The 17681-nt window shown below is 39.8% G+C and overlaps 1 protein-coding gene across 9 annotated transcripts in view; it reads left to right on the plus strand.

The window, feature by feature from the left end:
• The window catches only part of CNOT4 (CCR4-NOT transcription complex subunit 4), a 73503-nt gene that overhangs the window by 21601 nt on the left and 34221 nt on the right, over window positions 1-17681 (plus strand). For all 9 annotated transcript variants that reach the window (XM_084496611.1, XM_084496617.1, XM_084496616.1 and 6 more), the window contains exon 2: window positions 10870-11113. In XM_084496611.1, coding sequence (XP_084352737.1) covers window positions 10940-11113 — 174 coding nt within the window. In that variant the 5' untranslated portion in view covers window positions 10870-10939. The remainder of the gene's footprint in view (window positions 1-10869; window positions 11114-17681) is intronic.

The following is a 17681-nucleotide window of genomic DNA, read 5'->3' on the forward strand; positions in this document are numbered from 1 at the left end:
AAATTACAGTTGTTACCTGAACTTCCTTTTTTTAAAGGAGAGAGGGGAAGCCATTTATCTCGGTTTGGCCGTATGTAAACAGTCTCATTAAAAAGCAGAATAGCCAATTCAGGCATAGAAATGTTTGGTATGGCATAGTACAAAAAAGCAGTTTTCAACTATGTTGTTTTACTCTAAGCAATAATCGTTTCTACTGCATTCTTATAAAAAGGAATGGCAGTAGTTACACAACCGCTTCTACACAGTGTCTTTAGGTCCAGAAATAAGTGGTTTAGTAGGTGCAAAATTCAACTTCTAGTGTCTGTTCCTCTTTGACCCTTTCAAGAATCTGTTTAAGGTGATCAGCCGTCACTTCTTGATCATATTATCACTTTTGTTCTTTTGCTGTCTTCAGTTACAGCCAAATGCTCTGGTAGCAGTGATCTGCTACTGTGAGGTCCCTTTTCAAGGCCCAGTTGAAATATGGAAAGCGTCTTGAAGGGGTGGTGGGAAACAGGGCTCCTGCTGGCTTTTGGGGGGAGCAGCAGTCTCAGCTCTGAAGGAAAGGTCTCTCTGCAGTTCTGTCTGCTGTTTTCCTGGAGACACTTTTTAAAAAATATAGTTTAAACAATATATCTTATATGACGTTGGAATGCTTTTCCTTTTTTTGAGGTTTATAGAAAGTTTTAGGAGCGAGACACGTTTGCTGATACCAAACCTGTACCATTCATTCTGTACTGCTTATCATGGTTCTCAATGTCCTGCACAGGCTTCATTGCTTCACGGTATCCAAAACAATACTTTAAATTGTCTGGAATAAAGTTGCATCCTGGAGATTCAGAAGATGAGTGACTTTTTTTTGTAATGTGTCCACATAATTGCAGGATGAAATGAAGAATAAGAATTTCTCTTAAAGATTTACTGTTATGCCCAAGGGAAGGCATTGGTGTAGATGTTTCATAGTTTCTGAACGGAAAATAACAAGATAAAGTTTTGATTTACTTGGATAAAACTAAGCAGGCACGTTCGATCTGGTGCTGTGTGTGGCTGTTGCTTTTCTAGTCATGCAGAATGCTGCACACCAGCCCTCTGTTCTCTGGCATCAGGCGACAGGGAGTTTCAAGATGGAGCTGTGGGCACTGAGGACTGCATGGACTTCGACAAAGAGTTCTTATTCTTCGGAGCTCAATGCTTTGCATTATTACTTGCGATTAGCAGAAGCACTCAAGCTGGAATCAGTGCTCATCCAGAACCTATAGATGAGCTGCATAAGGCTTCCTCTGTGCAGACTTCTCCATCTAAGCCTTGTTCTCATCCTTCTCTCCCCTCTGATCCAGCCTGAAGTATTTGTGCTTATTTGTTTAGGGGTTATGAAAAAACATGGAAGACCTATCACTGTTGCTAAGAAAACAATTAGGCCAATATTATGTTCATGTTTGCTGTTTAAACTGACTCAAAACCAGCATAATAGGTTTGTTGCTCTGTAATAACTAAAGGTCAAGTTATCCTTTTGTTCTATCTTGAAAGTGTTGAGCAACTCCAGGAGCTGGAGCCTAGAATAAATAATACCTTAATTGGGAAGTTGGGGAGAAAGTGAATCAACTCTAGCGTATCATCCATTTTCACAAAGGTTGTTAATAACAAGTTTTAAACACCTACAGAACTTTGATCAGAATTATATAAAATGTGTTGCCCCTTTTCAGATTCTCGTGGTGTTTAGATTCTTATGCTTTCCTGACTTCAAGGTTGCTGCTGAATGGAGCTGTGGGGCTGTCACTAACGTTGGCTGCATCTTCCATACCCTGTTTTTGAAGTGTGTTAAACTCTGCTTCAAAGTGAATAATTCTTTGCTTTATTCATATCTTGGTAACACTGAAAAGGAGCTACCCATTCACTTATACACTGTTCAAGGAAAGCATCTGAAGCAGTTGGGAATTAAGAATAATGTTCAAGGGGGCTCTCAACTGCAGGCAAGGCTGGTGGAGAACTGGAGCCCATCTCCCACCCTACTTAGGGATGAACAGGAAGTTTACTTCTGGCCACGTGGTTTGTTGTGAGAGGACTGTTTCTTTAATAGTACTAATATATGACTGATAAACCTTCTCTTTTGTTATCACTTAATGCTGATGTGACAACTCTGCAATGCAGGTGGAAGAGTTAAGTTTAGAAGGCTCCTGAGATAGCTGGGAGAGACAAGAAGCCATGACCTGGTATCATCCAGTCTTTTATCTTACACCCAGTTTTCTGCAAGTCGTTCGGGGAATTCTGATGAGCAAAAAGAACCTGTCTATAGTCAATAATGCTACAGATAAGCGTGCGCCTATTTGCTGTGATCAGCTTTTATGCCTCTCTTCTGTGCCCCTGCCCCCTACTCTTGGAATTTACTGTTAAAATTAAGTACTACTTCCAAGATAACTTCAGAAGTCTGTGCTGAATACTAGATACTGTTCCCTGAAGAGCAAAAGTACCAGGTTTTTAACAATTAGAGGTCCTTGAATACTTTAACTTTTGTAAAAAATCTGGAGAGAGAATGTCATGCATAGTGTGCCTTAGCTCAAAGTGCACTTTCCTTAGCGAAGGTTTCTGTAACTGCTGCTTCAAGGGACAAATAACAGATAATAGTTATGCTATTGAAGGAGGTATTTATCTAGTAGATAATGGTCTCTGGAGATGTGTTTGCAGGAGGTTTAGCTGCATTTTTTCCTTCATTTGGATAACTTACATATCCAGGAATTAATATGAAAAGGCTAAAAGGTTTTTATGTAATACAGCTGTATTAATTACTGAGTATGGTTGGACAGGCGGGCTGTGACTTCTAAAGATGCTGCAGTGATCTTGTTCCCGCTGCACCATGAAAATGCAAACTACTCTTTTTAATGTAAAAGCTGAGCTGTCCTTCAATGCATTTTTTTTTTTTTTGTTAAAGTGCACATGCTTGTTTTGGAGCATACTGCACTGATGGTGCTCTGTGCTAGAGTGTACTCCAGTGAGGATGCAACTCTTGCTCTTCAGGCATCCTTTCAGATCAGCCCATTGTAATATTGAGCATATGTGAACAAATGCAGCTGGAGCAACAGGTCAAAAATAAATCCTTCTAGTATGTTATCCAGCTGATAGCTGCTGGCAGAATGTTGCAAACTGTTGTCTGCAATACAGTCTTGCAACTTCGAGAATACTCCTGGATCATCACTTTAAAGGCTGTCAAGTTCTTCAGAATTGAGCTTTTTTATAATTGGATACGGGAATAGTGGCTATTATTATTAAGTATGCAATCTAATACAAGCTAGCACAAGATGTTTTCATTACAGAATGGCATGTTCTTACTGCTTCTTCAGTGGAGAAGGAAACAAACTGATAAAAAGAGTCCAACAGCCAGAAGCCTGGAGCAAACTGTGTTTCTCCTCTAGTGGATGAAGATATCCTATGAAAATATGAACGGGCTGAATGGCATCATGGAGACCTACAAAAAGTGGGAGACAAGGAGAGGGCTGCCTGGGAGATGAGCAAAGAGTTGAGCTGCTCCTGGGGAGAGGGAGGTGGATGAGCTGAAGTGCGGGGCAAAAGGGGAAGGGTAGAACTAATGTGGTAGCCTGACCCTTTCAGTGTGTTTTATCTTCAGGAGTAAAAGCATTGGGGAAAAATGGATGTTGAAAACCTCTGTTAAGCACATGAGGTCCAGTTCAATGAAATACAGCTGCCATCACTAAGAGACTGTGCCTTGCTGCAGGGAACTTGAGTAGATGCACAGCATTAGCCAGCTACAATAACATTAGGCAGTTGGTCTGCCAGGGTGCTTTGCACTGGTGTTGAATTCTCTTTATTATGTTAGTGACTACCTTTACAATTAAATGCTGTCATATCACAAATTACTATATATATATATATATATATATATATATATATATGCATTAACAAAGCTTTTAATCTCTAAACCATCTGTCTTCTACAAAGTGCTTTATTTTGCCAAAGTACTGTTCAGATTGTCTGATAATGTTTCTGTACTAGAATGTGGATCTTCTACAATGAAATCAATATGCTAGACCTCATACACAGAGAAAACTGGTATATTAGGACTTGGAAAGAATATTTCACTGTCCAATGCTAGTGTTCCTTCAGAGTTACAGGGAGAACAGAAGTAACTGTGCCCATCCATAATGAGATTTAGGGAATTCAGGGTGGATTAGAACTTGCTTCGTGTTTAATGGTAGCTGATAGATCTATTTTCTTTTTTTCTTGCGTGATGTTTTTGGTGTGTGCAATGCTTCGTGATAATTTGTGATATATAACTTGCTGTATGCACATCTATATAAATATGGCTTTTGTTTCTGCTGTTGCTTAAGCACTTCCTGCTTATGATCTGGGGAATGGGAATTAATCATGCTGGGATATATATTCCCATATTGGGTGGTCACTGTCTGTGACACAAGCTTTTAAGGTGTCTGACTAATTAATTTCATAGCCTGCTTCTAATTCATTATCTAAGTGCTCTTGGCATGTTGTATTTACATGTAGTGGAGGTATAGGTACAAAAAGATCAAATGGGGGCATGCAGAAATAAAATAAAGAACAGTAATGTTCAAGTTCTAACATGAATTGGAAATTGATGGGAAATTTATACAGTTACAGGTCAATCTTGTGCTTTTAATTTTGCTGAATGAATCTACCTAGGTGGTAGAATAATGTTTGCTTGTTGCATCCAAAGTTTTATTGTGGGTGAATTTGAATCTTATTTGGCCTATTTTCTTTCTGAATAAAACTTAACACCTTGATTCCGTTCATGGTTTTTAAGGAAGTTACTTATTTGAGTAAATAATCTCTTAACGGGTATTCATGCGTCATTGGTAGTATGTAGGACTTGGAGCTTTTCAGCATAAAGGGCTATAACAATAAGCCTACAGTGAACAATTCTTGGCTCGGTTTACATCAGGGCAAATCACTTTTTATGGTACAAAACTTTTTTTTGCCCCCAAAAGTGTCTTAATCCAGTGTGAACAGCAAGTATTTTTATAGAAAAAGATTAGTACCCCTTTCATTTAGCAGCTGCCACCTGACTTGCTTTTTTTTTATTAGGTTGCCTTGAGGGCATTGTGTTGAAAGCTGTGAGTCGAGTTCTTTGGCTGATTTTTGCACTGTTGCTGAATGTGTTGCTTGAGCAGTCGCTATCCCCAGTTGTGCATTTCTACATCTTTGCTGTGCTGATGTAAGCTTTTGCATGGCTGTGTGACGAACTGGACAGGGAATTGATTTAGGTGAAATATGAGCCAGCAAAAATAGACTCTTTCTTGGTCTCGCTGGTTCAAGAGACAGTACAAGTGCTTAGGCTGGCAGAATTTGAAGAGAAGGGCAAAGAGAAGGGATGACCAGTCTGAAAACACACAGCGGGGGGTGGAGGCTCCTCAGGCAGCTGTGGGGTGGCCTAGAGCACAGGAATCTCCAGAGCTTTCAGTTATGGCCTCCTTTGTGAACCTTCTCTGCCTCAAGTGAGAGTTAACTTGGATGAACTGGAGCTTCCTTGCTTGCCACAGAAGTGTCATAGCTCTGAGTCAGTAACAGTGTCAAAAACCTCACAGGAAAACCCAGCTTTCAGCACTCTTGCCCAGTCTACTGAAGTAGCGTTACTAACCAGGGAACTGAAGTAATCACCATGTGTTGCTATGAATTAGGAGGTTGGGGGAGAAAGGGATCTCTCTCCTTCTCTAGACATCCTGGAAATTACAGATGAGTGTGTCAGAGTGATGGCCTGGTCCCCAGATTTCTGAATTGTGTGTGTGGCCAGGAGGTTTAGTGACTAGGCTAGTGGTTCATGATTTGGGACGTGCATATCTGATCTTCCTCTGCCACAGGTTTTCTGTGGGGCCTTGAGTGACTTGCTGGATCTCCCTCAGTTCTGTGTGCTTAGAAGTAAAAACGTACGCTTCTGTGCAGCCTGCCTGTGAAAGGCTTTGATGTAAACCTTGCAGTGGTCACCACGACAGCCTTTCCTACATTCGGAGACAAAAGGAAATCAGGCTGCTTTGCTGTCAGCAGAAGTACCATGGAAGGACCTGGTCCAGCTGAGGGCTTCTGAAACAAAGGCTGGCGTTGCCTTGCCCTGCCTGGAGGAGAGTGCTGTGCTGAGGGAGCTGCTGCTCTGCTAGGTCAAGGGAGCGGGGTAATCCATTCTAATTTATGTTCTACCTTTCTACCTCCAGCTTTTAACGGGATCACAGTAGAGATTAGGCTTGAAAAGGGAATTGATCCTTCAACACAATGAGGATGGGAGTTTCCAGCGGGCTGCCTTTTGTGTGAGGTTCCGCAGGCAGAATCCCCAGTTCATTTCTGAGACTTCTCAGGGCCTGACAAGTTTCAAAAGATACAAGGCTGTGAAAAAATGTGTGAGTTTGTTTGCGCAAGTTTAACCAACCTTTACTAAAGGTTCAGTGCATAGACTCCGACCTGTTTCCCTTCAAGTGTCAGGTGTGTTTGAACTTTACGTGAAACATTAGCTAACACATGCCTGGATTTTTGTCCTTCAAGAGGCCTCTAAATATTTTCTAGGATGTGGGTCTTTTATTCAAGCTTATCTTGACTTGATTTTTGACAACTTCTGACTGTGATATTAGTGTCTTAAAGCAAGTAGCAAAGCTTGATTCAGTCCGTTTTCTGAAGGGGAAGAAGGCATCTGTATCCCGTGGAGCTAGCCGCCCTCCTGAAAGAGGAATTAAACACTTTTTTTTCCTAAAATGAACTGCTAGCAAGTAGAAATGTTCTACTATTTATCTTAAGAAGATAGGTTCTGTTTCTGTCAAGTCTTGAATAGGTGTCCTTGACGTAAAAAGAATGGCTAAGAAGCAAGTGCTTTCTGCCTGCTCCCCTTTAAGACCCTCTTTTAAAATTCAGTAAAGAAGGTGAAGATAACCTGTAGGAAGCTAAATTTGCTCACCTCAAGTGAAAAAGAAAATGGCAGTGTCTGCATGCTAAATGGATTGAAATAACTGCTAGTGTTAAAGTTTAAAAAAAAAAAAAAATCTTTCAATTTGCATACTGGTTTGGAAAAGAAAGGAACTTCATAGTAGTATGCCTTATCCCTTCTACAGTACCAACTACTTGTTTCTCTATTCTGGTTATTACCTATTACAAAATCACCAGCTCTAAGATGCTGCTGGACATTGTCCACCTTTGCTCCGTCCTTGTGTGTGTGAATGTTTTGGCACAGTCTTCTATAAACAGGATGTGGAGCTGCCGGAGTGCTGTGGAAAGAGCATGGACAAATCCTAGCTGCTTGCAGTGTGTGTGTGTATGCACATGTGTGCTGCCTTCTTCCCCTTTTCCTCAGATGCTATTAAATTGATCTTTGGGAACTTGATCCCAAAGACCAAATACTGTAAATTAAATACAGCAGGTAGCTCTGTCTTTTGTGTTATGTTGTCACTGCATTACTTTTACTATGATGTTAATCTTTAAGGCTCTTCCAAAAACTTCGTTCTTAGCTGACCAGTTAAACTGGTAGCTTGGTAGCTTTGTATGAACAATGCATTTAATGCTGCCTCACTCTGCACGTTACACTTCTGGGCTTGAAAAACTGAGCACTGCTCTGATGCAGAATTGGTGCGCAGTCCCTGTTACATAAAGCCTCCTGAAATGGAGATGCTTTGGAGAGAATCTCCTAAATAGGATGCTTGAAGGATAGGATGCTTGAACGGTCTTTTCCCAGGTAAATAAATACCCCTTTTCACTTAATTTCAAGAAACATGGCATACAGCTGCTCTTTACTCCTAGTTGTAAAATAACAAGCCATTTACTGACTGAAGCAAGCTATTGGCATTATTGCTAGCAGATGCTGAACTCTTAGTGTTAACTTAAACAGCTCATAAATGTTAATCACGTTGCAATTTTCTTAGAGCTTGTCTGCATATCCCAGAGGCACTAGATAATGTCACAGTCTTTTCACATGAACCGATAACATTTCCTAGCAGAGATTCCACACAAACTTCATAATTCACTAGCTTTATTGTGATGACTGAAGTTCTTCAAAGGTACACTTCTAACTACAACTGTACTAGTATGGAGTTATTTAGATATGTTTCAGTAGACTCAAAGTAGCCGGACGTGCAGTGAAATGAGTACAGGCTTGGTCAGACTGTGCTTTTTGTTTTCTGACCCGTTGTTGGAAGTTGTATAACAAAGTCAAATCCTACTCAAAACTTTTTGAGCAAAATCTGTGCGGTTTATTGCATGCTTTGGTTTTAATGTCACTTCTGTGTTGTAATGGTTTTGCTGCTATGCAGATGTGAGAAGTTTGTTATAATAAATGTAACTTGCATACAGGCAATGCAAAAGGTATAAAGGTTGCTGTAGAAATGTGTGTTAAGTTATATGCATAACAAGCAATTAAACAGTGTGCTGTGGCCTTTTAACAATCCCTCTGACCCTTCAACCGATGCAAATGGGTTTTATAAACAGGACAGCTCCGGGGCAAACTAATCCTTTCCTCCTTTCAGGCTGGATTCTGTTCTGTCTAAACACTGGTAAGGCCCCATAATGTGCTTTTGAGGTGGTCAGAGTGATTGTTATATACCACCAAAGAAATCATGGATAATTAAATAAAACCTGCTATGTTATTGTAGGAGTCTAACATTTTGATTTCAATCACTGTGAAGGTCAGAAAGAGGACAGTGTTGCTAGTGCATGCCACATGAGGAAAATAATGCTTACTGCATCTAAAATCTGTTCCTCCATCCTTACTTTATGTGAGCATTTAATGGGACTTAAAGCTGTTTTTCTTAGGATAGTGCTATGTGTTCACCAGAATTGTATGTTGTACCTCAAGGCAGCATGTGCTATGAGAACAGTGTAAAGTGCAGTTATCTAGGCTGCGGGTATCAGCTGGTGAACACACCTGGTTGCAATACAACTGTTCTGTGTGAGGCTATATGCTCTTTCTGCCCTGCTGTGTGTTTGGTGCTCTGGTTGTGCGGGTGTATACTGCTTCTCCTTGGGGCTCTCTCCTGGCCACCTGCAGAAGAATTTTTGTGGGGAACAGGGACAAGCTTTGCATGCTAATGCTGAACTGATCCTGTCCTGTAAAGTGAGAGGTCCCAACTTTAACTGGAACTTCATGGGCTTTACAAGATAGACTTTATGCAAGGAAGTGTGGTTTAGAGTCAGAAGATCATAAACAGAAGTGTTTTTTTGTGGTTGTGAGTACTGAACCAAAGATACGTAAGGCTAGGACTCCAGTGTACGGAAATCTGTGAGCCAAGGGATTGGTCTCAAAACACACATTCCCAAGGATAGGAGTAAATGTCACTCTCTGAGTAGGTGGATGTGAGAATTTCTCTGGACTTGCTCCTAAAAGCCTGGAGAGAAATTGGATAGTGCATGATCTAATATTTTTGGAAAGTAATGAAATGGAAAACTTGCTGGGAAAGTAGAGGAGACTTCAAATTGTGTGTGGTTAAATCCTAAATACGTCTGCATAATAGCATGCAAGAAGGGGGAGCTAGAGAGTAGTGCTTGACTTTCAGAAACTTCCTACTTGGTCTGCTCAGCATGACACTTGGTGGTAACTTCTTGGTAAAATTGTGACTGAGCGAAGCATTAGTGCAGGAAGCTCAGGAATACGCAGAGGAAACGTCTGTTTGGGGAAAGGTGTAACTGAAAAACACTTGGATTTTTAAAGTGTATTTTTGAGCTTTCCTATTTGTAAAAAGTTGGTGTATGTTGAAGATCATGACCAGAATCAGTAGCTGGATGGTCATACTTATTTCTCAATGCTTGGGGTAAGGAGGGCTGTATCTGTAGGTGTAACTGGCATATCAGTCATGCTTTTCAGGGGGGGGTCTAGTTGTGTGGTTTTATCTCCAAAAGAAGTACAGAACTAAAGTGAAGTAATAAAATTAGGTGCCTTATACACGTGTGTTTCCTGCAGCAGGTAAAGATGACTTGCTGAGACTAGGTACCACTTAAAAAATCCACACTTTTAGTTCATGAAAGAGGGGGAAAAACACAGAACTGATTGAATATCTCAGGGAGGACTATGTCCATTTTGAGTGTGACAACAACTTGTTTGTTCTTCGTTCTTAAACTAACAGAATGGAAGCATACTCAAATGATTGAGCTTAAGAAATGAGTTAAAGTAGTGACTTTTGAAGAAAAACATGCATTTTGGTTCTTTTTCAAAATACTGATCCAGAAATATTGTACTGTCTGCTTCCCTGGTTAAAACTAGGGTGGTATTTTTGAGCATGTGTATATATTTGGACTTCAGTGTGAATGAGGTGCTGATGAAAAGCATAAATGAATTTACAGAAGTTGTTTGATGTGTGCAGAAAGTTGTATACCTTATAAACCTTGGCAAACACTATTTAAAAATTAAGGTTTGGTCTCTGTACCAAAGAAATGGGATGAACAATGAAATGAACCACTCTGTGTAAGAAGCTTTCATTGTTTCTGTTCGATAATTCTGTAACCCCACTGAAAAGTCTGAATGGATGACCTAAATGTTGTTCCAAATCCCTGAGTGGAGGAATAAATTGGTCTTGAACGTGAAGTCCTGAGTTGAATTTGTAGAAGACTTGAAGCAAGCAGTCACTAAAAGGAACTGGCAGAACTTAAGCATACATCATACAATCTAAGTATTTCCTTGTGACCATACAGCTTGAAATACAGGCTAGTAAGTTGTCAAAGAAGTGCTCCCAGGTAGGGAGGCACGTCACCAATAGCATCTTTCGTGTTACTTGTGTGGCTCGTGAGTGGGCAGACAGACTCAAGTTATTAGCAGGTAGTTCTTGTTTTTGTAGATAACTTGTGTGGGGAGGAGGCAAATGGTGGAGAATAGAAATATTAAGAGGTGCAAAATGAAGGTTGTCAAAAATACTAATTGCTTCTTGTGTTTGTTTTTTCTTGCAGATTTTCAAGTGCTGACCTTCTTTATCTATTAAGTTATTATAAACTTTTGCTGCTCTGCGAACATATAAAGATGTCTCGCAGCCCTGATGCTAAGGAAGACCCTGTGGAATGCCCCCTTTGCATGGAGCCTCTGGAGATTGATGACATCAACTTCTTCCCTTGCACCTGTGGCTACCAAATCTGCCGTTTCTGTTGGCATCGTATCCGCACTGATGAGAATGGACTTTGTCCTGCTTGCAGAAAGGTAAATATCCTGGAACAGCGGCTTGCCTTGCACATGTCACAAGGCTCTTGCGTTGTGTTGGTACCAAAGACATCCTTCGGGGAAACATTCCTCTAGTAATGGCATAGCTCAAGGGTGAGGTGTTGGATCTTTCAGATTCTGTCTGCATACGTATCGAAGCCGTTGTGCAACTGCTAGTCTTGGTTTATTAAATTCAGAACTGGATTAATAGGGGAAGCTGTGGATCAGAACCAAGGCATGCTGATGCTGGGAGAACTGCCAAAAGTAAAAAGTCCAGTGATTTGGGGTGCTCATGCATTGCCAGAGTCTTTTCAGGAAGGACAGTGAGGGTTTGCTGAGGGCCCAAGGTTCAGCTAAAGTAGCCGAGCTGTCTGAGGCAAGCTTATAAATCACCTGCTTGTTTTGTGGCACTGGAGCTCTTAATCCATTTTTCTGGACGCTAAACATGTAAAAGTTTTTGGAAAATATATCTAATGGTGTTAAATTTTAAAGTTTTTCAAAATCTAGGCTAAGTCTACTTGTCTAGTATTCTGGTCTTGTTGCCAAATGCTTAAAGGTAGTATGTTGAGAGTCACACTTAATTTCTCCCTATCTCTTGATACCTGGCTGGTACTGTGGTTGACCACAAATACAAACTTCAACTTCGCTAAGTTGCCCACTTTTCCGTCGAATTATTTTCCTTCTCCTTAGTGTTTTACTTAACCTTATTACTTCCTTATCATCGATGTTTAATATAAAATTCTTTCTTGATATCTTCTCTTTAATTCTAACAATATTCCTTGATTGTAACTTTCTTGCCTTGCCTTCCTCTTTGTCTAATCGCAGCTACTTATGTCAGCTCTTTCTCCTGTTACTTAATTGTGATCGTATCCTCAGTTTATGCCTTTGGCTTCCTGTCTCATGTTACAGCTCCCTTCTCAGACCCTGAGTAATCTTACTTGAGTTCACTATCTTCATTCACTGCCACAGCTTTCTATAAGCACTTCCAGTCATTTTCTTGTTGTTCTTTTGGGCTTTGGCTACACTAGAGCTCTCTCTACTAACCTGTGTCTGGATGCCACTGCAAGCTTGAAGGCTATCCCACAGCAACATACATTTGTTAACAAATAGCACAAATTTGCTGCAGTATTTGAGCTGTATAATCTACAAGGAAGATCTACCTGTCATCGGCCAAATTGGTCTCCACAAACGATACCTGCTGTAGATGACACATGCTGTTATAGTAGTTCTCATAGTACAAGCAAATTTCTACTCTGCTGGTACAAACATGAGATTTCTGGAATTTCCTTGTTTGTGTAAGTTCCTTCGTGTACCTGGATTTATTATGCTGCTCTTTGCCAACAACTGTTTCAGTCATCTCTGATCATTTATTATTGGAAGTTGGTGGAATATATTGGAAAAATCACAGAATCAGCATGGTATTCACTTCCTCTGGGTATCTGTGGATTCTCTGACATACGGATACAGCCACAGCTGAACTATGATGTGGAATAATTTGGCATGTGTTTGGATATGCAAATATTTTGCGGAGTTGGATACAATTTGCTCAGAAAAACTGTTCTGGGAGAAAAGCTGGAATGAGCACTACCTTCAGAAGGAAGCACACCACCAACTATTCCAGGAGAGCAAGGATTCTTCTTTCACAGTCGATGAGGATTATATTCTTGATACTTTCATTTGTGGATTGCAAGATGTTCTTAAGTAGAGCTGCTGCTATTTCACTGGATTGTAGAAGGTCTACGTAGAGGAGGCTGAGGAGTACACTCCTTGTGGCACAAAGATATTGTGGTACCAAGACCCCACTGAGATCCTGGGAATAAACCATTTTGAGCTACCCCATTGATGGCAGCATCAAAGAAGTCTGAAGAAACCACCTTTTGAAGTGTGGAGTGTCTTCTGAACCAGGTATGTGACTTTGAGTGCAGTATGTTAAAATATTTCCTGTCTGTGTGTAGTAAGGTTTCTGGGGAAAAGATCTAAGTAGTATTCTAATTCATGTCAACTATGGTGTGCATCAGCTGTGATCACTTAATATGCTGAGGTGCAGAAAATAGCAAAGCAGTAAAATTCTGGCAAATACGTTTATTGTAGGAAACAGGCACATCTTGTTTATAATGCATATGCTAATGCAGGATTCCTACTGCAAAATGGAATGTGAATATATGTATATGAAAGCAAGGACTCATATTAAAGCATATGAGTATGTCATGCACAATTACTTAATAGAAAACTGCTCTTGGTGCCAAGGGTGGTAAGTGCAATTAAGGTTCTCCGATGGTTTGCTCCTGTATGAAGAAGAGCAGTGAAGTTTCTTATCTGGGGATTTTGGCTGAAAGATTTGGGGAAGACTTTTGAAACGAGTCCATCATAAAATAATAGCTATTCTCTTGAGTGCTGTCTGCTGTACATTTGATAGACCTTGATTGTGCCTTGTATATGTACTGTTATTTTCCTAAGCATCTCTAACTTGCTTCTAACTGAAAAGATGTTACCTTGCATTATTCTCTACCAAGGAGAAACTATTTCTATGTACTTGAACTGATATATAGCTTAACATATGCATGTGCAGACTATGCTCACATGGCAGCAGTCACTTGGGTTAGCATGCCCGAAATTTTCTCCTGTTAGTAATGGTAGTAGCCACACATTTGCTTCGCATTGTGAGAGTGAAGGAGTGGAGTGACGCAAACTTGAATGTTGGATGGAAACTGGTATTTGTTAGTCCAAACATATTAAAGGCATTGTAAGCTTTATGTGGCTTTTGAAATGCTCACATATTGGTTTTGCTTATTTTATTAATGACAAAAAATGGGTCCTTAAACAGAGCCGACCTGTTCAAGTTACCGATCCCCTTCAGAATTGTAGGTCTAGTCAATTGTAAGATGCTAAGCAAGCGTTCCTATTCTTTCCAGTCAATTGGTTTCTTAACTGTGAGTGAAATAGTCACTAACTAGTCAAATTAAAATGAAAATATGCTGTTCTCAAAAGAGATTTCTGCAGCCAAAAGCAGGTTTACAGGTCAGCAGACTCACTGGTTTCACTTGTAAAGCCAGGGATTTTTTTGTGGTGATTTTTTCTTTAATATATTCAGTGGCCTAGGTACTATTTTTGTATGAATAATGTCTATTATTTTAGTCATAGTGCTTTAATAGAGCATAGCACTCAGACCTTAATGTCAGTTGTTAACATTTTTAAATCTCCCAAATGGGATGGCTTCAAAAAAAAACCCAAACACTAACAAAACAAAAAAAATGTGTAACTCCTTCACGTCAATCTCAAATGCTCTGCCCTTCACCAAATAGTATAGTTTGATATTCTGCTGTTCTTGTAGCATGGCTTTGTCTTTTCTCCATTTCCTTGACTTAGTAAGTCTTTTTCCTACTACATTGTATTGAAGATAAGATAGTGAACTTATGACCGAAAAACTAAAATGTTTTAAGCATGTTCATGTTTGTTTCTCCTACTCCTGTCTGTAAGAGCAGTCTTCAAATGTCGGTTGTTTCCTTCTGTGCTTTTAATCCCGTAACTGAATAGTTTAGTGCAACAATTTGTATTTAGAAACTGCTAATTTTTATTGTAATAAGTATAATGTATATTATGCATAAACCTTATTGACTTTCTCTGTATTTCTCATTTCAGAGCCTATTTGGTAGCAAGGAAACAACTGGGAAATGTTTGTACATCCATTGTGTGGAAGGAATGTGACCCCATCTGGGAATGACAAAAGCAAAGTGCTTGATTAAATCCCAGCTCAGCTCTCAACAATTGGGAAAATGTGGGGAAAAAGTCTGAAAGAAAACAAAAGTTAAATTACAAGACAAGCTTAGTCAGGAAGACTAAGAATTCATCAAGGGCCATCTCTGATAAAAGACATGAGACTACAGAAGAGCCATTTGAACTTTTTCTTGTAGGACTACCAGCAACTCACAGTTAGTGTAAACAAAGTCTGGTCACTTTCCATGTTGGCAGATCGTGTTCAGGTGGCTTCCATGGGTTTTGCTGAAGAGGATTTGTATAACTGAAGTGGAGGGTATCAGCTAAGTTTAGACAGCAGATCTGTGATGTCAACATCTCTTAATGTCTTGTATCTGAAGATACATAAACGCTGATAACATTTGATGTAGCTACTTTGCTTGGATCTCAAATCCTCTGCTAGCTAAGGAGATGGTCACAGTAAGCAACTACCATCTTTGCCTCTTGGCCACTGGGAACAGCTAGCCCCCTGTTTTCCACCATACAAAACAGAATTAGATACGTGCTTGGCCAAGGTGTCTTTTTTTTTTTTTAAAAGAAAAGTCACGGCTAATAGCATGTCCACTTCTGCGGCTGCAAGACCGGTGGTCTTCTCTTTGTTTTCTAAGGTTGGACGGAGTAAACAGCAAGTGAAATGATACTTCGAGATGCATTGATAGCCAATCCACCTTGCTTGGTTTTCACAGTCATTTTCCGCTATCCTTTGATACTTATATTCTGTCCATAGTTGAACTGTCACCTGAATACATGAACTTGTGGGAAGCAGTCACTCTGAGGATGAAGTCATTTATTGACCTATTCTATTTGTAAAATGGCTTTGTCCTTATTTGACACAGGATTTTTCCTGTCCTTATTTTGAATGAGAGTTTTAAGACTCAAATTTTCTTAGCACCGACAGCATTTGAGAAGATCATTCTATGCATATTTGCTTCCCTCCTTAAATGTACAGTATCCCTGAATCTCTCATCATGCTACACGTTAAGTATAGATAGGAGTATCTTCTATCACATCTTAGAACTGGGTTTCTGATTCAGTTTTGGGACTCAGAGGTGCACAGATTCATTTACAAGTCCTGAAAGTCATGATGCCCAACTATCCATATTCCATAGAACCATTAAATATGGCATAGGAGCGATAAGCATACATATGTAACATTTTGTGTATAATACAGCACTACAGTACCTAGTGAGAACTTCTGATTGTGTTGCTCAAGCGATTAGTGTTATCCATGGTAGCAAAGAAATGATGAAAATCCTCAATCAGGTGGTCTTGTACTACCTGCTGAGAAGACATCTTTGTTCCCTGATTCTTGAAGTTACTGCTGTTTAGTGCCTCCTGGTAGTTCTCATGCTCTTCTGTACAAATAGGGAGCAGTGTTTTTACTATGGACAAGTAAATATTCTGCTCAGGTTTATGCTTGAGCTATGCAGTATGATTGCAGACTTGTGTTCAGGACTTCTCTGTACAGCAATTTGCTAGTGGAAGGAACATGTTTCTCATTTGATAATACACTTTTAATGTAGCTATTCTTGGCAAGAAAGAAGCTGATCAACTTTGGCACTGCTTGCTGTAGTTTTCTCGGGTCTTTAGGGGCCTCACTGAACCTCCTGAAGACCATGAATTTTTCATTTCTTTCATAGTACCAGAGAGCAACACACTTGAATGCCTTGCCTTGCATAGGATGAAATCTGGAGAAGAAGTTCAGTCAGTGAAAGGCTGGTTTGTGGGGATCATACCACATTGCTTGGTGTAGGGCATGCTATTTTAGTTTTGGAGCCAAATCTACCCTGTACTAGTGCATTTATTTTCTTCCCATTTTTACCTGAGCTCAGCTTGACCATCATAACTGAATTAGCTCTCTTTGTCAAACAATGTGGAATTAATTATGTGTCTCTGAAGACCTTCTTGTATACATGTGTTGAAGCTCAAGATAATCATCAGCTATAGCTCATCTCAAATGACCTTACTAACGTGGATCCTTGTTCTTCAAATTATTGTTAAATGTTCATTAAGTGAAATCTGTATGAAGTATTGAGTGTTACTTGTGCATGACAACTTTCTGAGGAACAGTATAGTCCTAACTTGTTCTGAAAGGGCAACGTGAGTCCTTAGTGTGTTTTCATGCCAAGGTCTTAAGTGTGTACCTCTGGCTAACACTAGGTATCTTACAAGTTTAAATTGCTTTGTGATACTAAAAGCAGGTTCCAAGGAACTTAGTGCGTAACCTTGATACAGTCTGATGAAGTTGACCACTATTTTCAGAAGATGTCTCAAGTATAGCGTAATGATGCTGGACTGAACTTAAACTGTAAAATGGATCTTGTTTTGTTTGGAGATACGCTCAGACCATCGGGTCTTAGAACTAGTCAGTGGCTCATTCAGTAGCATCACACAAGTATGGGGAATACATGCTTTTAAACTAACCCTTATTTTCATCTGCTGTAGGCTTTCTCGGGTTGTTTAGTATGACGTTTGTTATTCTCCTGTTAACAGAGACAGAGGACAGTCGGGAAAATTTAAGTACATTTTTGTTGAACATTGAAACCTTTTTGTTATGGTAGTACAGGCAATGAACTTGGTGTAACGTATTGGTGAGCTTAAGTTCTTTACCTCAAGTCTTTACTTTAGCGCATATATCCTGTATTCTTGTTTTTAATTCATCTTCAATGCTTAGGAAAAATTCTTGTTTTTTATATACCTTCTTCTGTGCTTAGCATTGCTGTGTACATGAAATATGAAGTTTAACTTTTCAGTGTAAAAAACATGAGATGGGTAAGGAATATGGAAGTACTTTGAGAAGCAATGTGGGACAGAA

Source organism: Aythya ferina, assembly GCF_964211825.1.
Source record: "Aythya ferina genome assembly, chromosome: 1".
Classification (NCBI taxonomy): Eukaryota; Metazoa; Chordata; class Aves; order Anseriformes; family Anatidae; genus Aythya; species Aythya ferina.